At 39.6% G+C, this 27,078-nt stretch overlaps 1 protein-coding gene and 1 pseudogene across 2 annotated transcripts; both read right to left on the reverse strand.

Moving 5' to 3' along the window:
• Window positions 1–1,500: 1,500 nt before the first annotated feature.
• LOC308251293 (mitochondrial import inner membrane translocase subunit Tim17-A-like) lies at window positions 1,501–2,022 on the reverse strand (annotated as a pseudogene). The gene has a single exon. The product of its transcript is annotated as a mitochondrial import inner membrane translocase subunit Tim17-A-like (transcript).
• A 1,790-nt stretch (window positions 2,023–3,812) lies between these two features.
• On the reverse strand, window positions 3,813–25,510 carry LOC308252227 (3-oxoacyl-[acyl-carrier-protein] reductase). Its single transcript, XM_080676515.1, has 5 exons — window positions 25,277–25,510; window positions 23,156–23,276; window positions 20,840–20,976; window positions 18,205–18,339; window positions 3,813–6,101 (listed from the first exon to the last, which is right to left on the reverse strand). Exons 1-5 carry the CDS (start codon window positions 25,416–25,418, stop codon window positions 5,923–5,925), a joined length of 714 nt encoding a protein of 237 aa, XP_080532641.1. The 5' UTR covers window positions 25,419–25,510; the 3' UTR covers window positions 3,813–5,922.
• Window positions 25,511–27,078: the final 1,568 nt, after the last annotated feature.

A 27,078-nucleotide genomic window follows, 5' to 3' on the forward strand; every position in this document is an offset into this window, starting at 1 on the left:
TTCTCCCTGAGGAGTAAAGGGTTTGAACCCCACATTGGGCACCCCAACTTTTAAAACCTTCACCTCAGAGACAAACCTCCAAAATATCTAGCTTTGCAAGCCAACAGGGCTAGTTTCTATGATACGCACTGGCCATAGCAAACTGAGGAACAGCTCTTAAAGGACTCACATGCAGTCACGCAGCCCGGAGTCCAGCCAAGAGGCAGCCGACTGAAAAGTGCCCAGACTTTCTGTGAAAGAGGCTTATTTGCTTATCTTAAAGGGTCATTCTGAAGGGCAGGCATCTAATTTAATACAAATATATGGCCTAATGAAATGCTCTTCAAGACAGAAGCTGGCTGGCGCCATCCTTTACTCTTACTCTGCCTCATTTAAGCTCCCTGGTATCTCCCGGAAAGGAGCTTATGCCCCGATCTGAGTCCCGTTTTTGTGGCTACTGAACAACAAACACCTCTAGATCATCTGGCTCTGGTAGCCAGCGAAGCTAAAGCTCACAGGTCCCACCGAACGGTAACAAATGAAAGATTTCTTAACCAAATAAAACTGGCAGGACACAGCAAGAGGCAAGACTGAGTTCCAAATCTTTCTGTGAAAGAAGCCTGCTGGCTCATCTTCATAGCTGCGTCCTGAGGGGCAGGTTGCTAATTAAACACACATCTAAGGGCTGACTGGAAACTCTCCAGAGATCCTGCAGGGCCGGTGCCATCTTCAGTCTCTCCCTCTGCTGCGCTGCAGAGCACGAGTGTGTCTCCCAGAGAGGAGGGTGTGCACACGTCTGCTGCCCTAGTTCTTGTGGCTGCTGCTCAAGGGACACTCCCAGTCACCCAGCACTAATGATCTGCAGAATCTGTATCCATGGTCCAATCCCATGACACTGTAACAAATGGAGAGACGGTTCTTGGCTGGCGACCACACTGTGCACAGCCAGACAGCAGGCTGAAACACACCCCAGACTCTCTGTGAAAAAGGCCCATTTGCTTGTCCTGGGGTTTGGGGCAGAGGGGCAGGTTTCTGGTTTGGCATACATCTGGGGGGCCTCTTGAGTTACTCTCCAGGGATGGAGGCTGGTCAGTGTCATCTTTGCTCTTTCCCTCTACCTGGTTCCAGGTTGGCAGTATCTCCCAGAAAAAAAAAGCTTCTACACTCATCTAGCACCCCCAATTTTTGTGTCTGCTGCTTGGGGACACCAAGGAGATGATGGCCATGTTTCACTGCTGTTTGCCCTCAGGTTCTTCATCTTCTAAGCACTTAGTTATGTTCTCTTTTAAATATACTAGACATTTAACTTTGATTGAAAATGCAATTTACTAGTACATGTAAACAAATAAATGAATAACCTTTTCACATGTCCCCCATGTTCCTTTAAATAGAAAAAAAGTGCTAAATCTCTCTTCATAGCCTATTTGGCCATAGGTGTTCCACCTACGGTTTTAAAAACAGTCTGCAACTTGATGTTCTGAGATCCTTTCTTAAACTAGAACTCATTCTGTTAGAGAAGTCCTACTGATATTGTCCATAGTCCCTAAAAGGTGATGGTAACCAGGCTGAAGGCAACTGGGAAGAGACTTGAGCAAACTGAGGACCATTAAGAAATTGTGCAGACGCAAATCGTATCAACAAAACACCAGCCCCTTCAATTAAAGCTAGAGAATGCCACCTACCACAACTGACCCAACCACAGCCACTGGTCCATTTCTTGCTTCCAGGGTGGCTCCTGTTAAGGCTCCACTCTTACTGGAGTTTCAGGGGTCCTCTTTCCCCCCAACTTGAAACATACTGAAGTCGATCATGGAAAACTGACCTCCCTGAACTGCAAAGCTACCTCCCAACTACGGAGTTTTAACAGCTGTCAAACTCCCTCGTAGTCTGTGGTTCACTCCCACTGGAAAATTGTGAACACCTTTATGAGGGGTACCATAGGTGGTGGCTTGAAAAATGCCACCACCTATGGTACCCATCATAAAGACCCCACCACAGTCATCCATAATTCACCAGGCAGGGCTCTTCCATGTACTCCTCCATCTTGACTTCAACTTTTTTCCATGCAAGAGAACCCCAATACAACTAAAAGCACATTTCTCAGCAGAAATTTTGCAGATCAGAAAGGGGGTGGCAAGATATATTCAAAGTACTGAAAGAAAAAAATTTTCCAAACTCTACTGGGCAAAGTTTGCTTCAGAATTAAGTGAGAGATAAAGGGTTTTTTGGACAAGCAAAAGCATCACCAGTAGACAGATATTACTAGATACTTTAAATAAATTTCTTTAAGGAAACAAAAGGAGGCTAATTAGTAACAGGAAAACATAGGAAAGAATAAATCTCATTGGTACAAGTAAATATACAATTCAGAATAATCTAATGAGGTAAATCATTTATACAGCTAGATTAAAATATAAATAATAACTATACAATAATTTTTAAGGGATACACAAGATAAAATTATATAAATGACATCAAAAACTTAAAATGTGGGATAGGGAATTAAGAATATAGACTCTGCCTGACCAGTGTTGCTCAGTGGTTGAGCATTGACCAATGAACTAGGAGGTCAAGGTTCCATTCCAAGTCAGGTTGCAGTCTCGATCCCAAGTAGGGGGAGTGCAGGAGGCACCTGATCAATGATTCTGTCTCATCATTGATGTTTCTATCTCTTTCTCCCACTCCCTTCCTCTCTTAAATCAACAATATATATTTTAAAAAGAATATAGAGCTTTAAAATACACTCAGTTTAAGTTGTTATCAACTTAAAATAGACTATTTTAAATATAAATTGCTTTATGTAGTTTCATGGTAACCACAAAGTAAACATCTATGGCAGCTACCCAAAAGATAAAGGAATCTAAACATAGCACTACAAAAAATTATCAAATCATAACAAATGAGGTTAAGAAAAAAAACAAATTACAAAACAGCCAGAAGACAAATAAGAAAATGACAGTGAGTACACACCAATCAATAATTATTTAAATATAAGTGGCCTAAATTTTCCAAAAGACATAACAAAACATGGAGCTCATAGATACAGAGAAGAGACTGGTGTTTGCCAGAGGAAAGCAGTAAGCGGTGGGGGAAATGGGTGAAGGGGGTCCAAAGGTACATTCAGTTATAAAATAATTATTTCCTGGAGATGCAATGTACGTCCTGTGACTATAGTTAACAATAATGTATTTTATTTCTGAAAATTGCTAAAAATATTATTAAAAGTTCTCATCACAAGAAAAAAAATTTTGTAACTATGGGTGGTGATAGATATTCAGTAGACTTACTATATGAACATTTCCCAATATATACAAGCAGTGTATTATGTTGAACACCTGAAACTAATAGAATGTTGTATATGCCATTATATCTCTAAAAAAAAAAAAAACCCACGAAGTACTTAGAGATAGAATTAACTAATTTGTGAAAGATGTGTATGCTAAAAACTACAAAAAGTTGCTTGAAGATCACACTAAATAAAGACAGAGGGATTTTCCATGAAGAGCTTATAATATAGTTAAAAGTGAAATTAATATAAAAGAAACTTAAAAATTATTAAATACTCAAGATAGGATAGTGGTATGATTTCTCAATTTGCATATATTTCCATTTTGAAAGCCTGCAAAAATGTTTCAGCAACGTAAGGCAAAACTCCTATATCCAAAATAGATTTCTCCCTTTATTCTACGTAAGAGAAGCATATAAATTCAATGACCTTCTTTGTGCCTATTACTGCCCCCCAAAGTAATTTATAACATATAATTCTATCTCTAGAAAGCAGTTAAAAACTGTCTCATAAACTGAATATGAATAAAAACAGGAGCACAAATTTTAAAGCCTTCCTGCAAAAAATTTAATACATTGTCTTTAAGCACAAATCTTTTTTTTTAAAGTGCAAAACACAAGTTGGATTATGGGCTCATATTTGTCACAGAGCAGCTACAGATGAGACTTCTTAAGAATTCAATGAAGTTCTTGAATCTCTGAACATAAGCAACAGCTGGCAACTTATTCCAGCAAGCATTAAAATACAAATTCTACCAGGTTAGTGGAAGTGGGTGGAAAATTCACCTGAAGTGGAATAGTGAAAGTTCATTTTACAAATTTCAAAATTTATCCCCATATTACACCAGCAGCTTAATATGGGGTGGGGGACAGAGTGGACTAGTCAAAAGGGTTATATTTCTTAAACTGTAAATATACACTTAAAGTTTAAACCTATCTGTAGCCTACATATTAGTGTCATCAGTTCCATGAAATACGTTGCTTTCTTCCTAATCACCAGTCATATCAGCTTCATTGATAATTTCAGAACATGATGTGTCCAAAGAAGGGAATTCAGCCTGAGAGGATGTCAAAATGAGGAAGTGCAGGTAGCCAAAGGCCTGCAGGTGAGGCAGTGTTAGAAAATGGCCTGCTCTGTCTGCATAAACTCTCCTAGCTTAGAGCATCAGCTACCACATTTGAAACCATCTTCAATGTTGCATTTCCTATATGTGCCTGGAATTGTTAATGCCTGATAAATTCTGTAAGTTACCATGCTTCCATTTAGCAGACAGTTTGATTAATAATCTAATTTTATTCATACTTAATGGGCTTTCTCACATCCTAAAAAGACGCCTGTATATAAAGAAGGTTGTTTCAAAGATAAATTCTAAAGAAATTTTTAAGAAATCAGCAACCTTAATTTAAAACATAGATTTGCCTTTATTACTTTTCATTTAATTTATATTTCTTTGTATTACTTTGCATTTATTTACTATATCCTATGTTTTTGCACTTTCAATGTAAAATTGTATCTGTTTACATAAAATAATGTTCAGCTCCAATAAAGCCATAAAAGATTACTTTTTAAAGTGCAGTAAATATTTAAAACATTTTAAGTAATAAAAATGAACATGAATCCTATGACATTAAAATATCACACTACTCCCCACAAAATAGTTCAATGAAAAAGAGATGTTGCCTGACATTTTACATAGATTTCGTGTCTTTATCTCTATTCTCAAATATTTTCTTTTAAAACTAATGATTTTGTTCCTTGTAAGATATCTAATCCATTGTTAGTGCATAATTATCATTTATGATTATTTGTAAGTAATTATTTACTAACAAATTTTAGGGTAAAAATCATATTCAAAATACTCTTAATTTTTAAAATGTCATTTTTTCATACTATTTTTAAGTAGTTTGCTATACTGTCTTGTGGATTTAAAAAAAAACACACTTCCACTTCCTAAATTGATGAGATCAATTTAGCAGATACTGAAACCTTAAGATAAGAGTTAATGCTTACTGCTCACCATCATTGAGAATTTCTACAGAACAGATCAACTGTACCACACTTATGTTTGTAGACTATTTTGCTCAGCAGCTCAATCAGGGATAATACCACTGGGGGGAAAAAAGACTCTAAATTCATGTTGATATCAAACTGATACTGTTCTTTTTTTTCAACCTGTATAAAAACTTACCATCCAAAGCTTATTAAAAAGAAATATAATGTTTAACTTTAGCAGGGTTGCTAAAGTACTGACAACGAACCAATAGCATATAAATACTCTTATTTTGGCAATGACCCACAAGGTTAACTTCTACAGCATTCAACTTAATATAATAAAGTAACTCATGAAAATTAAACTTCATAATTTTTTCCACTTTTGAGACTATATAAATTAGGTAATACCTGTTTATAGCACTGTATACTAAATACTGTATACTAGTAATTTCTGTATACTAAAATTACTACTGTCTATAAGGTACATACCATTTAGAAAACACAATTGGTCCAACATTCTTTTCAGATATATACATATAAAGGTGGAAATCAACATTTGTAGCATGAATAGGTTTGATTAGCAAATGTCACCCATGTAGATAGGATTGTCTAATCAACAATGTGTGCCTGATTCTAATCACCATTATACCTGAGAAATCTGTAAATTACATCGTGAGTTGTAATCCCCCATCCACTACCAGAACATGCCCTGTAATATAGGGTGATTCTAAGAGAAACACAACTGCATGTGCCACGTCAATAGGATCTCCAAATCTCCCAAGAGGGATATTTTTCTTTAAATGTTCTTCATTCAAGGCTTTCGTCATATCTGTATGAACAAATCCTAAAAGAGAAATGTTTGTTTAGTAGAAAAGAGTAGATACTAAGACAGTTGCTCAATATCAAATAAAAATAAATGTGCTCCAGAAAATATATTACTAATAAACCTGTTTAGAAAATACAACAGAGTTTTGCTAGCAATCAAGTAACCAAGTCTACATTTGTATTTGACTTATTAATGAACACTTATTGAACACTAAAATCTTTGATTACCAAGTATTTGGCCCAACTCATAGCAAAATGTAAGTGGGTACATATAAACATGAATAAAAATTATATTCCTTGGGGAACCTAAAATTTAAGGAGGAAATAGTCACTTGCACCCCTAATTATAAGGTAAGGAATATCCTTACAGAGGTACACACAAAGTACTACAGAATGGATTAATTTTTGCTGGAGTGGGGTAGAAGGGGGGAAGGTAAGGTAGAGGGAAGGAAGGCATCACACGAACCGATCTGGCACTGTGACAAAATTAGTTCCATTTGCTATAACTAGGACAGCTGGTGATTAGAAAGACCAGTATTTCTAATATTCATTTAACAAAAAATCTTAGGGTCATATCCAATTCTGAGAGAAGTATACAGAGAAAATTAAGAACTTAACATGGCATTGGAGTGTGCAATAAAGTTTGCAGAGAATATGTTCTAAAGTATAATGTTCTGTAGTATGAAGTACTATGCAATATATTAAGCAACTAATTCTAAATGACTCATATTATAGATATATGCCAGGATTATAAATTTATTAATAAAATCTTGTGATTAGTCTGAAACACACAAACACATATCTATCTATATAAAAGCCTAAGCGACCATCGCAACTGAACGGACAACCGAACAGGCTGCATGGGGTGACCAGCTGGCAGGGGGGTTTGTGAGGGATGACCAAAGAACTGAGCAGCCGGCTGCGTGGAGCGACCAGGCCAGCAGGGGGGTTAGTGAGGGGCAAGCAAACGACCAAGCAGCAGGCTGGGTGGGGCGACCAGGCTGGCGGGGGGGGGGGGGGGGGGAGGGCAGTGAGGGGCAACCAAACGACTGAACAGCAGGCTGCATGGGGCGACCAGGCCGGCAGTGGGGGCAGTTGGGGGCAACCAGGCCGGCGGGGGGAGGGGGGAGTAGTTGGAGGCGATCAGGCCAGCAGGCAGAGGCAGTTAGGGGTGATCAGGCTGGCAGCGGGGGGAGCAGTTAGGGGTGATCAGACAGGCAAACAGGTGAGCACTTAGGAGCCAGCGGTCCAGGATTTTGAGGGGGATGTCCGACTGCCGGTTTAGGCCCAAACCTGGCAGTCGGACATCCCCTGAGGGGTCCCAGATTGGAGAGGGTGCAGACTGGGCTGAGGGGACCCTCCCTCCACCCCCCCCTGCACAAATTTTGTGCACCGGGCCTCTAGTTATCAATAAAATACTTTATATAATCAGTATTCACTATTCAATAATTTAAGCTTAAAAAAAGAAAGCAAGTAAGTACTCCTCATAAAATGAAAAATTATTAGAAAAATATAAAAATGTTTAAGGTGATAATAAATGGATTAAGAGTTAGATATGACATGTGAAGTGCAAGTTTAATATGCTATCTCAAAAATAAAGTTTCAAAATTGGCTTATGTTAAAAATAATTTAGATCTAAAACTATAGATCAATTTAAATATACTGCCATTTAAAATACCAATTAAATGTGAACTAAGCACTGGATTAAGAGTTAGAATTAAGCCACAGGTTTATTATGCACTACTATGTAATTATTTAATTTTTCTTTGCCTGAAGTTTTCACTTATAAATATCTATTTGCTTAAAAGTCTTGTGAGAAATAATCATAGACGCATATGTACTAGTAATTCCTTAATCAATAAAGAAAAAAAAAATAAAAAAAAGAAACAATCTTAGATTTTTTTTTCTGTCAAGAAGCCTATTACAATTACAGCTTTATTAGGAAAAAAAACTGGAAATAAGTTGAATGTGTTTCAATAAGAAATTAGCTATAGAAGTCATGGTACACACACACAATAGAGCAATGTGCAGGCATTAAAATGTTTCTATAGGAAGATACTTAATATAAGAGAAAACATTTGTATATTTAAAAAGTAGGTTACAAATAAACTCAGTCATACTACTATTAGAAGGTACAAACTTCCAGTTATAAAATAAATAATAAATGTGGTGACTATAGTTAACACTCTACTGTATATTTTAATGTGGTTAACAAAGTAGACCTTAAAAATTCTTATCACAAGAAAAAAAAAGTAACTATGTATGGGGACATATGTTAACTAGGCAGAGTGGTGACCATTTCACAATATATACAAATACAGAATCGTTATGCTACACATCTGAAAGTAATGTAGCATGTCAATTTTACCTGACAAAATATATAAATTTTTAAAAATCAAAAAATACTTATACTTCTGACTTAAAAAATACATATACCAAAATATTAACAGTGATTAACACTGGATACTAAAATTACAGATAATGGTTATTTTTTTCTTCTTTGTACTTAATTGAACTTCCTAAATGTCTGTAACACATATATAATATCACAGTACTAACTTCAGATTATCTAAAATGAGGGCCTGGAATAACAGAAAAAAATTTGTATTTTTGTGTTTTACTGAGAAATTACATTATGAAATAAATCTCCTCTACCATAAAATCTTACCACATTTATTTTAAAAGTTAGCAACACGTCTCTCATTCTCTTTCATCTTTAAGAACAATGAGATGGCTAGAGGATGCAAGAATAAAAGCAGCAGCTGACGCAGATAATGATAAAACTGAATAACCAGCGTTGGCATAATTTTAAGTGAACTATAAATGAAACTTCACCTACAGTGAGGAGTCAATAATCAAAAGGTAATACAACCATCTCAAGAAGAATGATCATGGGGCTCCTTGATATCCAAAGTTCAATGGCCTTGAACACTCTTACTTTCAAAGATACCTCCAAGAGTGTATTAGAAAGAAAAATTAACCTCATGTATTAAGATAGTTGAATGAATTAAAAGTATGAGTTTAACATTTAAAGCTTGTTTCTTCCTAAAGAGTTCATGACGCAATTATCCTTTATTCTAAGGTCATTCTGAATTCTAGCAAAGTTGGCATAAAATATTTCCCCACTTACTTTCAAATTTTACTATCAAACTCTCAGCAAAAACAAAGCAAACAAACCAAAAATCAATCATGTATTTCCATCTTAAGAAAAAACATCAATAAACTAGAGTAAAAATGGTTTACTGAGAGACCTTGCAACTATGATTAACGAATACTAGTCTCAACTTCTCATTGGCTCTGGTGACTTATTCTCAGGGCAGCATTTTGTGGTAAAAAGGCCACTAGATTAGGACACATTAAACTAGATTCTGCTCCCTACTCTGCTAGCACTATCAAAAAAGTTAGGACCTGAGGAAAGTCATGCACTCCCTAAAACTATGTGGCTGTTTCTGAATCATTGATTAGCGAGACTTCTTTTAACTCTACAAAACTACGACTGAAAAATGAAAACTGGATCCCATTAAGTGGTCCTCATGGCTTTCTTACTTGAAGTTTAGGAAGGTGAGCGCCTCTTAAAAGGACCCTCAGTTCTTACACTGGTAGCTGTGTGGAGGTTAGAATATCCCAATTCAACATGTTTATCTGGGTTTTTCTCCTTATTCTGCTAAAAGAGACTGATTTACCCTGCTTCTGGGTAGATGGTAGTGCTGATATGTTTGTCCTTTTAGACCAGGGGTCCTCAAACTTTTTAAACAGGGGGCCAGTTCACTGTCCCTCAGACCGTTGGAGGGCTGGACTATAGTTTAAAAAAAAACAAACTATGAACAAATTCCTATGCGCACTGCGGGCCCGGGACGAGTCGGCTGCTAAGCAGGACAGGCAGCGGCACCCGGCAGGCCGGATAAATGTCCTCGGCGGGCCACACGTGGCTCGCGGGCCGTAGTTTGAGGATGCCTGTTTTAGACAAAGGCTAAGCTATTTGAAGGTGTTCTCACTCCGAAAAGGGGGCAGATCTAGAACAGGGCAAGAGGTGTGGGAGCACAAACCTTACATAAAAAGGAAGATTAGGCAGTGAGACAAGTTCAAGGACTATCTCAGGGAGATGGAGTGGCCCCTGCCACACAGAGATGTGGGCTGCGAGAACAGACTGTGATCCTCCAGTAACAACCAAGTATGCCAGATATATGGACTAGATAAAGGTTAATATCTCGAAGCTTTTAATACGATCTTGCTCAGAGTACAGCCTGGATTCAGCACGGCAATGGTCTGTGTCCATGTTAGATTAGATTTGTAAATGAGGGAGGGAGGTGCCCTCTGAGTCCAGCAATGATTACAAGTCCAGATCTAGGATCACGATGTTCAGGCACATGCCTCACAGGAAGATTCTCCCTCCACTACTCAAGCTTGGAAGATAAGAGTGCCACAGCCTCTATCCAAACCTGTACTAGGAATGACAAACCTCGTGGGGCAGCAGCTAGCCATTACTGAACTCTACACTAAAGCCTAAAATAAAGTAGTTGTCAGAGGCCAAGTTGAAAGGAAAGGGATGAATTTACCAATAATGTCTTTTCCTCTTTGATTATGATGTTTGATATGGACAGCAAGAACATGCCCAAAGACCTAATTATCTGCAACTTTTTTAACAGACTTATACTTTTTAGACCAGCTTAGGTTTATTAGAAAATAGAGCACAAAGTGTTCCCATATACTTCCTTATCACACTGCACCTCTCCCCACCCTCTGGTTTTCCCCGACATCCTGCCTTAGTATGAACACTTGATGAACCAATATGGATACAGTATTATCAAGTCAAGTCCATGGTTTACATTAGGATTCATCCTTTGGATTGTAGATTCTGTTTTGACAAATGCACAATGTCATGTGTCCACCATTACAGTATCATACAGAATAGTTTTACTGCCCTAAAAGTCTATCTGCAGCTTTATAAAACTCATATATCATCCCCCAAAATATCATAAATAAAATAAAAATGTGAAGCTAGTCTCTGACAATAAATTACTTCAGCTCTAACAAATTTCAATGTCATTTTATGCAGTAGTACATGAACCACATAATCCTCATCGATGCATATATTCACAGGGCACTGCATATCAACAGTCTTGTGGATTCTTAGTAGCTCTTTAACACTCCACACACCCATGTTCCTATTGCTTTTCAGTTTGTGCTTCCTCTCCTTAGCCCCACAGACTTTCACTTTACTTGTAATGTTCCAGAAATTGGCTCTACTCCTCAGTTTACATACATATTTACAATGCCTTTCAAGCCGGGCTATAAAAATTATGAACTACCAGGAGGTATCACTATCCAACTGATGGTGTTAGTACTGATCACTTGTTGCACAATTAGAGGTTTCCATCTGGCTACAAAGCTTAACAGATAAATGAAATAGTATGCACTCAACCAACATAGAACAAGGATACTGCTACTTTAATTCAGTAAATGATGATATACACATTATCGCTTTTTATAAAATACTAGAGGCCCGATGCATGAAATTAGTGCAAGAGTAGGCCTTCCTTCCCTCAGCTGCCAGCACCAGCTTCCCTCTAGCACCCAGGACCCGGGCTTCCCTCCAGCCTCAGGCAGGCACCCGGGACCCGGGCTGCTTCCCTCCAGCCTCAGGCAGGCACCCGGGACCTGGGCTGCTTCCCTCCAGCCGCAGGCAGGCACCCGGGACCTGGGATTCCCTCCAGCCGCAGGCAGGCACCCGGGACCCAGGCTGGCTTCCCTCAGGCCACCCACAGGCACCTGGGACCTGGGCTGGCTTCCCTCCAGCCCCGGCTTCGTCAGGAAGGACATTGGGAAGACGTCCAGTCTAATTAGCATATTACCCTTTTATTATTATGGACTAGAAGCCCGGTGCACAAAATTCATGCACAGGGTAGGGGAGAGTCCCTCAGCCTGGCCTGCACCCTCTCCAATCCAGGACCCCTCAAGGGATGTCCAGGCCTGCTGGCTCCTAACCGCTTGCCTGCCTGATCGCCCCCTAACTGCTCCCGCCTGACAGCCTGATCGCACCCTAACTGCTCCCCCCTGCCGGCCTGATCGCCCCCTAACTGCTCCCCCCTGCCGGCCTGATCGCCCCCTAACTGCTCCCCCCTGCCGGCCTGATCACCCCCTAACTGCTCCCCCCTGCCGGCCTGATCGCCCCCTAAATGCTCCCCCCTGCCGGCCTGATCGCCCCATGACTGCTCCCCCCTGCCGGCCTGATCGCCTCCTGACTGCTCCCCCCTGCCGGCCTGATCGCCCCCTGACTGCTCCCCCCTGCCGGCCTGATCGCCCCCTGACTGCTCCCCCCTGCCGGCCTGATCGCCCCCTGACTGCTCCCCCCTGCCGGCCTGATCGCCCCCTGACTGCTCCCCCCTGCCGGCCTGATCGCCCCCTGACTGCTCCCCCCTGCTGGCCTGATCGCCCCCTAACTGCTCCCCCCCTGCCGGCCTGATCGCCCCCTAACTGCTCCCTCCTGCCGGCCTAATCGCCCACTAACTGCTCCCCTCTGCCAACCAGATCGTCCCTAACTGCTTTCCCCTGTCGGCCTAATCACCCCTAACCGCCTCTCCCTCGGCCCCCCGCCACTGTGGCTTTGTCTGGAAAGACATCCAGAGATGTCCGGTCTAATTAGCATATTACCCTTTTATTAGTATAGATGAACTCTTTAGGAACAGGGACACTCATGAAAACAAGTGTGGTATGTGCTTCTAATCCAATGAGAGTTTATATGTGACAAATTCTAAAGAAAATATATTTCCTTTATCCATTCCTGGCTAGCTATATAGTATAAATAGCTTCTAAATTTCATATTACTTGGTCACTATTTTAGTTTTGAACATTTTGGTATACAGCAGAGACTTTATGTTTAAATAAGATACCAGCATATTATGCTATCACCAGTATTAACAATTATGGGATGTGACTACTAGATATTTCTACCAGCTCAGAAATCCAATCTCTAGGACCTAGAAAAAATTAAAATAATCTTATACACTTCTTTAACACGTTAAGCACCCAGTCAGTCACCGCTGACTGACACTACTATACTTTCCGTCCAGAAGACAAAACAGGCTGAGCGCTTAACGTGGTAAGGCAGAAGAAACAAGGCTGTTGACAAAAACTAGACCAAGATTTTAACCAGAACCAATCTGTATGTCTTAAGATTATGTTTATAAAAATGTATAAGGAAGCAGTGTGTAAAAATCAACTCCACACCAAAGAGCTCATAAGAGCACCTAAAATAATATCTGTCTTGAGTAGCTGCCAAGATTACGCAAGCATTTGTCCACAAGACTTTCTCCAGGTAGTTAAAATAAAAGCTGTTCAACTTAAAAACAAAACAAAACAAAAAACAGGAGAGGGCAAAACACTTAAGGTATCCTAACAAATAAATGCAAAGCTATTTTATTTGTCGAAATTTTAAATGCATATACCCTGTGAGCCTTGGCCATTTCATTTCCAGGATTATACTCATATACTCACACATGTGCAAAATAAAGTATGTACAAGTATTCTCACTGCATTTATTAGTTGCAATGGCAAAAGATCAGACACAACCTAAATGCACATCAAAAGGCAACAGGTTAAATAAATTATAGTACACCTGTAAAACAGAAATTGTCTTTCAACTAGCCATTAAAAGTGATGCAGCAGTCACAAAAGACTACAAGTTATATGATTTCATTTACATGAACTGTCCAGAATAGAGAAATCTATAGAAACAGAAAGATTAGTGGCTGCCAGAAACTGAGGACACTGTAGAGAAATGGAGAGTAAATGCTAATAGCTACAGGGTTTCTTTAGGGATGATGAGAATGTCCCAAAATGTATTATGGTGGTAACAGAACAATTATGTGACTATACTAATAGCACTAATCGTACACTTTAAATGAGTACATTGTATATTATGTGAATTATATTTCCATAAAGCTGTTATTAAAAAAGTGATGCAGTGCTACATGGAATAATAGGGAATCAAAACCAAGATGCATTGGTCTATAAATAAAGGTAGAGAACAGTGTGAATAGTATGACATAATTTGTGTTTTCTTTTTTTTAAAAAAAAAAAGAATACACATACACACTTTATTGGCTTGTATATGAAAAACAGAAGAAACTAGTTAACAGTGTGTTGCTTTTGAGGAAAGGAACTTGATGAACAGAGGAGCGAAGACTCACTTTCCCTCTAGGTCTTTTTGTACTTTTGAATTTTGAACCATGTTTGTATTATCTATGGAAAACACATCTTTAAAGCAAGGTATCCATTATAGCTTCCATTTATCAAATACTGTTTCCCATATTCTATATGTTCTAACCAGTAAGATTTAACTATGATGAGTAATTTATTTATATTTAAAGTAATAACAAAGCTTAGCAATTACCTGATCTTTCAAAAAATCAAGAGCCCTAAGCAGGTGATTCAATTGGTTGGAGCATTGTGCCATACACCAGAGTTGCAGTTCCATTCGCAGTCAGGGCACATACCCAGATTGTGCGTTTGATTCAGGTGGAGGTGCATATGGGAGGCCACCCATCGCTGTGGCTCTCACATCAATGTTCCTCTCTCTCTCTCTATCTCTATCTCTCTCTCTCCCTCCCTCCCTCCTTCATTCCCTCCCTCCCTCCTTCATTCCCTCCCTCCCTCCCAACATCCCTCCTTTCCTCCCTACACCATCTCTAAAATCAATAAATACATACCCTTGGGTGAGAATTTTTTAAAAAAATAATGACGATATTAAGCAGCAAATGACAGCCTAATTTATTATTTTCCTTTTCCCTTGCTTTTCCTATTATGAGTTAATTTTTAAATTATGTTCATTCATTGGAAATTCCATTTGAAGGTGACCAGGAAAACTGACATAAAAAGAAACCTATTTGTTAATTCTGATATTTGTCAGGTCTATTAAAAGATCTGGTAAAGAATAGCATTATAATTCTATTGAAAATAAAGTTAATAAATAATCTATAGAATCAATTTATGATAGAATCAATTTAATTGTACTATTTCAACTTATACTTTGCTTCTGACCAATGAAGCATATTCATACTATGAAACCTACTAAAGATATATAGCCAATAAAATATAATAAAGGTCAACTTATTGAATGGCCACAATTTTAGCAACAGGTTTTTTGTGTAGTATAAATTGCAGTGGAAAGACCTTTAGAAAAGGTACAAACGCACTTCCATAACACTCATAAAACTTCCCTTTGTATACAAATTGCATTCCCACTATTTAGCCTGTTGCCTTGACAACTAATTCACACGAACAAAATTAAGCATTAATTCCTCAGCGTTTCCATAGCATCATACATGTATCTTTATATGCATCATATGCCACTGTAGTTATTTGTTTATATGTCTGTCTTTCCCACTGTACTTAGCTCCTTGTGGCAGAGTATCTTATTCATTTTTGTAATTTTGGAAACTAACACAGCCCTTGAGTATAGGAGACACTCCCATACGTAAGCCTGCTGAATGATTTATGAGTTAAGAACACTTACAGTGCCCTTAAACCATCAGCTTTTAAATCACCATGACCCAGAATCAACCCTTCATTACCCACACCGCTGCAATCTCCAAAGGAGAAGGAAGGAAACACGTGCAGTTCCAAACCACAGATGATCTATTCTCCACAAGGATGAGCGAGGCCTACACTAACATCACTCAGGCTGTACAAAGCGTCCACAAACAGGAAGCAGTGCCAAGATGGCAGTGCAGCTTTGGATTATCCTTTTTTTCCTTTTCTTTTTTCTTTTTTTGAAAAATGGACGTACTGTATCTTAATCACAGTCTATCAAATGTTCATGGATTTGCAATGCTTGAATTCAGCCAGTCTCTGTGACAAAACAATGCACTGGGATTCCACAGCAAAAGGGCTATGAGAACATTTGACCGTTCCCTGATCTCTGTTGGTTCAACATCAGTGCCAAATAAAACACCCATTCTAGTGTCCAAGCTGCAGCCATTAGTGACTTGAAATGAAAAGGTGGTAAAAATCTATTTCCTACTTACTCTTTCTTACAACCAAAAAACTAAACAAAATGTCTTTTCTTAATATAGGTAATCAATTCTTAAATACTTATAGTAAGCTAGCACAAAATTCCATGGCTAACTGGCAGAGGTACATGAAAACACGCATTTACTTCAAAAGTCAAGTAAATACCTAACCAAAATTTCTATCACACCATCTAATGAGTGATACTGGTAGATTCAAGCTTAAGCACATTTTTATTACCCTCTTAACTACCCCAGGCAATTTTATCAACTAGTAACTTGGCAAAAGGCAAGTAATATAAAGGTAAAAGCTACAGAATTGGATAATTGCAGATAGTTTAGACAGGCCATATTAACAAAAGGACAAAAAAAAAGACCTAAAAACCTTCTAATGATACAAAGGAAATCTAAGGGGCCATTACTTTTAAGCTTACCTTAGCTGCGGATGGAAAGATAAAGCTTTTAGAAACAGTCCTGACATAAACCTTCGGCTAGTCACTCTCTCCTAGGTCCCAGTCTTCTGAACAGTAAAAATGACTGGAATAAATGAGCTACAAGGTCCTTTCCACCTCAAATTTTCCCATAACTAATATTTAAACATAAATATTTTAAAGATAATATAAAGTACTGGGAATTTTTTGTAGTCACCAGTTCATTACTTGATTCTTTTCACAATCATTTTAGAATTATTCTACCCAGATGTCAATCTATGAGTACCAATTAATAGGCCAATTAATGGCTCCCTTCTCTATAAATAAAAAAATGAAGACTTTCTTTAGCTGTAGCAACCTAAACTATAATCCTGGTCATTATGTTTTAATATTTTCCAATTACCAATTACTAACAGACCAAGTTAATTGCCTTTATGTCCCATTTAATCCAACAATATTTTCAAGTAATGTGGAATACCCAAAGTCAGCATATAAAAGGGACAGGTGCACAAAAGGTTCCCCTTGACTTCTTAAAGGGGCTCTGGTTTCACACTTGCTTTGTCTTACAGGTGAATTGCCGCTCTATTGGCTTGGGTTTTCCGTCATGATTAACAAGAACACAGTGTTCCTGATGGATTCCCTAAAGGAAGGCAGCTCTATTGCAAGTTTCCCACTGTGACTTCTACTATTTTGAAAATTCAGTAAACAGCCACCTCTCTATCCATCTTCACTGTTGGCCACTCCCAAATATGTCTGATTTTAGAAATCTCAGTTCCTCCTGCACATGGAATTGAACTTGTTGGTGCCAGAGTCCAAGTGTTCTATTTCTGTTAAGACGCCCTACCACTTTCCTCCCCCATGACATTACATAATGAGCTTCTACTCGGTCATTCAACAGGCAACTACTGCCAAAATCACTTTAAAATCTTATTACTTCATGGAGTGAGTTTTTAAAAGATCTTTCTTCCTCCTGAGTCTGTGTAAATCTCTTTTTTCCTTTGTGTTGAATTTCTAACATGAACCTGGGTGGCTCTCGTAGGTACAATGACGTCCAGTGAAAGGTATCTTGTTTATTTGGAAAAGAAAAACATTATATGACCTCTGGCAATTCTTTTTCTGTACAAATACTGACTTTCTGAAGTAATTAGATCAGTCAGTACACATGGCTGCTTTGTGAAATGTGCAAATGATATCACCTATGCAGCCTTGTTTCCTCTGGATTGTACTGTTATTAAAAGCATATTGTATTACAGAGCTATTCTGTTATTTTAAATGTAAAGATGTATTGTGTTCCACCCCCCCACACACACACCTGAAATTGTTACATTCTTAATTTATAACTGATTTTTAAATGAGACGTTTATCTTGTAATTTTAATTTGGGAATAATCTTTCAGTAAAAAATGCAACATGGTTTATGCAAAAACAATCTGGCATTCTGTTGGCCTCCTTCTTGAGGACGGTGCACAACCTGGCAGTGTGGCCATGGAGGCCCTGTCAGGACGCAGGAGAGTCCTCCTGCATGTCATTATTCAAGAGGCTAGTGACAGTGCAGATTCCACGTTCCTGCACCAATATGCTGAGAAGTGCCTAATGATGCTGATGTACTTACAATCTCTGCAATGATTGTATAAAGCCATAAATATATATAAACTATGTCTAAAAAGAAAAAAGTTTTCACTGACCTGGAGCAACCACATTCACTCTAATCTTCTTTCTTGCTACTTCTTTAGCAAGAGCACGTGAAAATCCAACCAATCCTCCTTTAGTAGCACTGTACACAGACTGACCAGCATTGCCTTTTAAACCAATAATACTCCCTAGAAAGAAAAAAAATAGGCAAATTCAAACCAATTTACTGGGGTTATAAACTATGGAGATAATTTATACTAAGCAAAAAAAAAAAAAAAAGTACAAATCATTTTACCTTGTCCTTTGCTAAAATTAGGAATTCTAGCCATTGTCACTTGAGTGGTAAGAGTCTAAATCTGCTCCAGATACACAAAAAAGGATTTGAAAGATACTTATTTGAAACCTCAAATGCCAAGTGGGGTTTGAGAATTAATCCATTAAATGAAAGAAACCCACTTTTATCTCTGAATAGGTCAGACATAATAAAAATTTTACAGTATTTTTAACAGCTTCCAGTAGGAAGAGGGTAAGATCAGAAAAAGTCAGATAATGGCTCAATAATTTTATGATTCTACAACACAGACATAAGGAAGCATTCATTTCCACCTTTAAAAAAAAGTTCATCTAAAGTTAAATCTCACTAAATTTGAATTATTGTCCATCTAACTAAGAAAAGCTTCAGTTACAAACTTTTAGTAAAATTGCAATTTAGTTACCTTCAGTGATGTAGTATAACTCGCACTGCCTACTAAAGATTCTCAGATAGCCTCATTTATATGAATGTGAAAGAATAATTTATAATTCAAATATCAACTGTATGCAAATAAATCCATACAAAACTTAAGTGGGAAGTAATTTTCTGCACCAGTGAGTGACCTGTACTTATGATGTAAAATTAAGCAAGAATCTCACAAAATATTTGAAGTAATTTTATTTTAGAAAACATTCCAAATACTTTTTATATAATCAACAAGTCCAATATTAAAATGTTTATCTACATTGTACTTAATAACAAATGATGAGAATGTGAAGTACAGAAAAAGAAAAGAGAGCAGACAGAGGAAATGAAGATGGACAGAGCAAGGTGGATTTGGAAGAGAGAGGAATATGCAGAAACAAAACAAAAAAAGAAAAAAATATATAGCCATGGAAAAAAGGCCAAAGGAAGCTATAGAAGCTGTGGTTCAGCCCTAGCCAATTTGGCTCAGTGGATAGAGCTTCTGCCTGTGGCCTGAAGAGTCCTGGGTTCGATATGGGTCAAGGGCACATGCCTGGGTTAGGGGCTAGATCCCCAGTTGGGGGTGTTCAGGAGGCAGCCAATCAATGATTCTCTCTCATCATTGATGTTTCTATCTCTCTCTCCCTCTCCCTCTCCCTTCCTCTCTGAAATCAATAAAAATATATTTTTTTAAAAAAGCTTTGGTTAATGCCACATACTGTTGTTCTTCTGGTCAAAAGTGGTAACTTCTGAAATACCATCAATTTTCTAGAAGTTTAAAATAGTCCTTTCTGTAATAAGATTCTCTTAACTTAAATTCTAATTTTATTTACTTCTAGCACAATTCTAAAGTTTTGCATGCATACAAGGGAGTGACGAGGATTTTTTAAATACAACTGAAAAGAAGATAATTTTGGAGTTAAACAAATGCATCCCTGGTTATCAGGTGATGTATGCAGGCCAGTATACCAGCAGCTTACAAGAACCTAAATCATTATCTGGCTGTGTTAGAAAGCAAAGGTCGGTTCACATAATAATCTTTTATAAGAAAACCAATCTCATATTTTTAAGGATAAATGTAAAAAATGTTCTAAAGTTTATTAGCACAATATTCTTTTCTCACTTTCAAAAAAGAAAAACCCTATATTGGGCTTGGAAAGACATTTCCTATATTAAAATGAATAGGGTCATTTACTTCAATGAAGAAATATTCCCCTTTTTTGGCTTTTAAAGGTATTACCACCTAAAATTAACAGGCAGATGATATGTCACTATTTTCAACTGCCAAATTAAAATAAAATTTCAAATGATTTTGCATTTTAAGGTCTACAGGCACATAGTACACAGTTGATCCACCCCATGAGTCAGATGAACTGAAGACGATAGGTTACTTATATCCAGGCTAAAAAAAACTGAAAAAGTTACTCTCTTTTCTTAAAAGCTTTCTCTGAAACCTCTGTACTTGATTTGTCAATGACCCAGGCAGCTGCTCCAGACATCATTTTTAGTGTCCAGCATATAAAATATTCAATTTCTTCCCCACGTTTTAAAAACTAGGTTTCACATAAAAATCAAGATCCAATTTCTCTTTAAAAATCAAAATAGCTGGCAAAACTGGGACCATATTTGTGCATAGCAACATTCTACTGGATCTGAGCAGTGGTAGCTCCTGCCATTCCAATGGCCTCTGGACACCAAAGCTGGGTCTTTTGTCATTTATCACATGGCTTGTGCTGTCATTTTTCTAATACTTGGTGGTGTCAACTCATTTCACACCTACCTGACCACTGTACAGATGTGAATTTGTGATTCCTGTTTTACCCATTCATCAGTTAATCAAATCCTTTCTCCACAGATAATAAGATGACACATTTCATCCAAGTTTCAGCCATGAATAAATTCCAATTTGGTCAATTAAATATTTGATGGTACTAAAAGGTAACTATAAATTCACACAGGTGAAGACTCACCTACATTAACAATAGATCCTCTCTGTTGTTGAATCATAGTTTTCATGGCAGCTTTGCATGTCAGCATGGAACCCAAAAGGTTAGTATGAAGCTGAGATATCATATCTTCAGTTTTTGCTCGTACTAAAAGGCTATCCCTAGAAATAAAAAGCACCAAAAATAAAAACACTATAAAAATATCAAGAAATATATGACATTTTTACCAAAAGAGTATAAAAAGTGTTTCATATCTGAGCTAGAATACCTAGAAAGTCCCATTTTAAATTTGGTTTGAGAGGCACTAAAATAACAAGTAAGCCAGAAATGATCTGCTTAGAAACCACCTCCCTATCTTCTCAGGTAGAGTTGCAAATATTCCTAACTGTGAAAAGTGGTGCCATGTAGCCAAAACAGCTGGAATTAACTGAGCAATTACTATATTAAGTCTTCTTTTTTTAACAAAATAACACATTATTCTAAATATTCTGTTCAAAATTCACCATAAAAGAAAAAGAATACCAGCTGTGATCCCATTAATGTTAAGTTCATGAATTGACAAAACTTATCCTATCTAATAAAAGCGTAATATGCAAATTAACCATCACTCAGCTACGCCCACAAGCCACGCCCACCAGCCAATCAGGAGCAAATATGCAAATAAACCCAACCAAGATGGCTACGGCCACAGAGAGCAGGAGGGAGGCTTGGGTTTCCCCAGAAATGGAAGAAGCCAAGCTTTCCAAAGCCTGCCCTTGCCGGCCTAGGCCTCCACTCAAGGCTACAAAGTTTCAATGATAGAAGATACATAAAACCAAACAGAAATGGCGGCAGCCACAGAGCTGGAAAGAGCAGGAGGCTAGGGTTGCCCCCGGTGATGGAGGAAGCCAAGCTTTCCGCACACCCTGGCTGGCCCAGGCCTCTGCTTAAGGCTACAAAGTTTCATTTATAGAAGATACATAAACCCCAACAGAAATGGCTGCCGCCACAGAGCAAGCAGAAGGCTTGGCTCTGCTCCAGGCTACAAAGTTTCAATTGTAGAAGATAAATAAACCCCAGATACCAGGCCTCCACTTGGGTCGCCAGGGGGCGTGGCCGGCCTGCAAACCACCACAGGCCCCTCGCCCAGGCCGCCCCACACCCCAAGGAAACCCCCACCCTGATCCGGGACACCCTTCAGGGCAAACCAGCTGGCCCCCACCTGTGCACCAGGCCTCTATCCTATCTAATAAAAGAGTAATATGCAGATTGACCATCACTCCAACACACAGGATGGCTGCCCCCATGTCGTCAAAGATCCTGCCCCATGTGAACACAAGATGGCCACCACAAGATGGCCAGCAGGGGAGGGCAGTTGGGAGGGACCAGGCCTGCAAGGGAGGGCAGTTGTGGGCAATCAGGCCAGCAGGGGAGGACATTTAGGGGTGACCAAGCCAGCAGAGGAGGGAAGTTGGGGGCGACCGGGCCTGCAGGGAAAGGCAGTTGGGAGGGACCCAGGCCTGCAGGGGAGAGCAGTTGGGGGGGACCAGGCCTACAGGGGAGGGCAGTTAGGAGTGACCAGGCCTGCAGGGGAGAGCAGTTAGGGGTACCAGGCCTGCAGGGGAGGGCAGTTAGGGGAAAACAGGCTGGCAGGGGAGCAGTTAGGCATCAATCAGGCTGGCAGGGGAGTGGTTAGGGGGTGATCAGGCTGGCAGGCAGAAGCAGTTAGGGGCAATCAGGAAGGCAGGCAGGCGAGCAGTTGGGAGCCAGCAGTCCTGGATTGTGAGAGGGGTCCAAGATTGGAGAGAGTGCAAGCTGGGCTGAGGGACACCCCCCCCACACACCCCGTGCATGAATTTCGTGTACTGGGCCTTTAGTATATGATAACAGAAGTCAAAATAGGTGTTACCTATAAGGAACTATTAACTGGGAAGAAACTGAGAGAGCTTTCTGAAGTGCTGGGAAAGTTCTATAGCTCAAGATGAATGTTGATTACAATGTTAAAAAATGATGGAACTGTGCCCTTATTGTACTATCTCAAAAAAAAAAAAAAAGCAGGGATTTATAGACCAAATTTTAAAATACAGTTTTTATTCCAATTAGAAGTAAAACAAGTACCTGGCCCATGCGGCTTAGTGGTAGAGCATCAACCTATAAACCAGGAGGTCACAGTTCAATTCCTAGTCCAGGGTTGTGGGCTTAATCCCCAGTAGGGGGACTAACAGGAGGCAGCCAATCAATGATTCTCATCATTGATGTTTCTCTCTCTCTTTCCTCTCTGAAATCAATAAAACCATATATATATATACATATGTATATGTATGTATATATATTTTAAATGTACTTAAATTAGGGACCAACCTGTTAATTCCAGCTGCATTTACCAAGAAGTTAACAGGACCCAAATTTTTCTCCATCTCTTCAAATGTATGTTTAACATCATGCTCTTTGGCAACATCACAGCTAAATGCCAAATGACCACCTACAAAACAAAGATCAGAATAAGTTATAAGTTGTAACTGGAACTTAAAAATTATTTAGTATACATTTGTTAAGCAACTACCATGAGCTTGGCCTGTGCTAAACTAGAACATAGAGATAAAAGATGATGTCATGGGGTCCTGCTCCCAAGAAGTTCAGTTTAATAAAACTGGGATGAGGGCAAGTGGAGAACAAGGAGAAATAAAGTAATACTACAGAACGTACCTCTTAAAACTTGTTTTTAATCAACAAAAAGTTACGGGGGAAGCCTGTTTTGGGGTTCATAATGCTTTGTAAAATTCATCAAATAATACTTTTATCTTTGATACTGACCCCACCTACTCAATTCATCAGTCTTCTGGGTTTCATATTCCTTTTTTGAAATTTATGTCTAATTCTCTTAGGTTTTTGTCCAGTTATTTTCCTGGTCTTGCCCTGAGCATAAAATCTAGGGTTCCTTTATTCTTTTTCTTCTTTATTATGGTACATGTTTTATTATTATTACTCCTACTACTACCACTATTCATACTATTATTCCAGCCTGACCATTAGGAGAGATTTAAAAAAAAAAATGCTAAAACTACAAACCATGAAAACTTTTTACTAAAAGCAACAGTTATTTATCTTTTCTAATGTTCTTTTTTTTCAAATGTTAAAAAATACCACAAAAAGTTACACTTCAAAAAGCACTCTCTATTTAATAATACATCATTTTAACACTCTAAAACGTAGATTTTTTTCAATTATTTCTGGCTGACCTTGCCTACCAGTTAACACTAGAAGTACTCCCTCAAGCCTTTAAAAACAGTGAATCATTGGGAAGTCACACTTCTGGGTCTAAACCACTCCTGGAACATGATTCAAAGAAATGAACGACCCACAGCATCCTGTGTCTCACTCCTGGCTTTCATCTGAAGATCTGTTGGGTCCACAACCCTTGAAAGCTCAGCCAACATTTCCATCTAGTCCAGCAAACATGATGGCTGCGGTGACTCCACAAGGACCACCTTGTTCGCCCCTCTGTCAAAGTAACATATAGCAAGGAATATGAGCAAGAAGCGTTCACTGAAATCCCCCCTGGTCTATAACTTATGTGTGTGCGTTTCTTTTGGAAAGTCTAATATTCTCCTAACCAGTGTAACCAATTAGGGTGAACCAATAAGTAATGTTATTTTAAAGGTTCCAGCCTCCAGATGCATCCCCAGGCCTCTGTTCCTGGCAGTAAACGAGGTCCATCTGTCCATCCTAGCAATTAAACGGCTGCATCTTAATACCTCCTTACCACCAAGAGACTTAAATTCGGAAAACAAGTAACTGACCCATTATGAAACAGGAGAACAAATTTTTTTTGATGTTTAAATGTAATTAAAAGGAATCTGGTAGAACAAATCTCAATTGTCCACTTGTAAAAGTCACCAAAAGCATTTAAAAAGGAATTAAGTGCTTATGGAGGTATTAAAGCAAACAAAGCAGGTCCATCTCAAAACTGGCTGGTACTCAAACATCTCTATGCATCCGTTTTGCGCATCCACATACAGGCAGGAACAGCCCTCAGCAAAAGGGGCCAGGTGTTGGCACGCCTACCTTTCCAGCCTCAACTCCCTTCTGCCCAGCCCTGCCTCCCGGGCGCCTGCGAGCTTGCCCTGATGGGTGAGCCCTTTGCCCTACACACAAAGTTAGCTGTTGTGTGGCTCTCCTTCCAGACGCCAAAACAAAGCAGCTCCCAAGGCCAGCACTAGGGGGGTGGGTGCCTCTTAATGGGGCCTCGCAAGACAGTCTCAACGACCCCAAGCGTCCAGCCTGGCAGGAGGCGCTCTGCGGGAAACGTGGGGGGCAGAGGGAGGTCTCTGCACAGCTCGGGAGGGGTGCTCCTGCACGTGGGCAGCTGAATTTGCTAAACCCCAGAGCCCTCAAGGCCAGACCCGCTCCCTTTCCAAAGGAAGGGACTTAAGGAGCTGGGACCGCAGCCAGACAACTGGACTACTCCACCTCGATACCTACCGCCGAGGTCACCGGCGGCGGCTTTGGCCACTTCCAGATTTCTGGCGATGATGGCCAGTCGGTAGCCCTTCTGGGCCATTAACTGGGCCACTGCCTTGCCAATGCCCCGGGAGCCTCCAAAAACAGCACAGACTTTGTCCATCTTGGACAGGGGAGTCGGAAACTTAGAGGAAAGACGGCTAAGAGTGCCGACCCCTTTCCAGAATTCCAGACTCGCGATTTTTATACCGCCGCCGCGGGGGGGGGTGGGGAGGGGGGCGGGACTAACCGCCGCGAGAAAAAGCAGCCCGTTCCCCGCCTCCTGCCCCGGTCTTTGGCCAACCAGGAGGCCGGGAAGAGGCACGAAGAGCAAGGCGTCAGCGCGTCGTCGTCAGCGCGCACGGGTTACCCGGCGCCGCGCCCGAAGAGGACACTGGCGTGCATGAGCCAGGCTGGCCAAGGACTGGTCAGAAAGGGGCTGAATTGCATGCTGGGACTTGTAGTCTTGATGCAGAAAGGGAGGAGGCATAGGCCTGCTGCTAAATGAGAAATGTATTCCTTACCGCATGGGACGTGGAAGGCGGGGGAGACGGGGCTGTGGTCAAAATTAGAGCTCTGATTACCAACCACTCCAGTTTGCCTGGAAGTTATTGGGTTGTTAAGACGCTGGACTTTACGTTTTAAAATCAGGACAGTCCCCATTAAAAGGATACAAGTTGATTACCATAGAACACAGAATATAGGCAGTTATAAGTGAATCTTCGATTGGGGTGATGGCTGCAGGTGCCCTTAACCCCAGCGTTGTTCAAGGGTCAACTGTACACAATTCGGAGTTCCAGTGTCTGCCTTTCACCCAGCGTTTGTCCTTGGCTGGGGAATGCATGCCCTACTTGGAAGAAGTGATCCCTAAATATCAGGCTCATACCAAAACCTATCCTACTTGTCCCTTCCCCCAAGTTGCCACAGAAATGGGCCTCAGCTCAGCTGGACATTATTCATCTCAAAAGGTGTTGCCCTATCAAGAACACCATGTAAGAGGAGCTCAAGAAAAGTTAATTAAATGATTGAATACTCTTGCAGGACTCATAAAACAAGCATCAGCTGCTGCAAACAAATATAGGTGCTAAATACTCAGAGTTAGTAAACCAAACGTTGAGCATTTGTTGCAATTATACTGTAAAAAAGGAAGCGTTTCTTGATATATCATTAGAGATGAAGTGTAAGCCATAGCCTCTGCTACTTAAAACACACACACACACACACACACACACACACACACAAAACAAAAACAAAAAAACCTGGGACAACAGGACTAATTATATTCTAAATATTCTGAAACAAAGTGCAAAATTATGTTAAGATTAAAAAATCAGAGAAAAGGGAGAAGATATGAATGAATGGGGAAGCTAGATTTGAGGGCTGGATGCAAAATAAAAGGAGGGGAAGAGGGGGAAAAAACTAAGCAAATTAAGCATTCTTTTTTAAATATTATTTTTATTCCACCTAGATCCAAAAGGGTTTTGAAATGACTTGCAAAAATATATAAGTAAAACTTCATGCCCATTAGGATGGCTACTATTCAAAAGAAATTAAGTGTTGGTGAGAATGTGGAGAAATTGGAACTCTTGTGCACTTTTATTGGGACTGTGAACTGTCACTTTAAATTCATTAGAAAATAACTTTACAAGGCAAGGGACCACCCTCAGCCCCAAGGCCAGAACAATAACATAAGGTCAGTGGAAAAGTTATACAAATAAAGTCAAGCCAAAAAAATAAAATAAAATAAAGTCAAGCCATAAGAATATATTTGATAGGGGAAGAAA

This window comes from Plecotus auritus (assembly GCF_963455305.1).
Source record: "Plecotus auritus genome assembly, chromosome: 6".
Lineage (NCBI taxonomy): Eukaryota > Metazoa > Chordata > Mammalia > Chiroptera > Vespertilionidae > Plecotus > Plecotus auritus.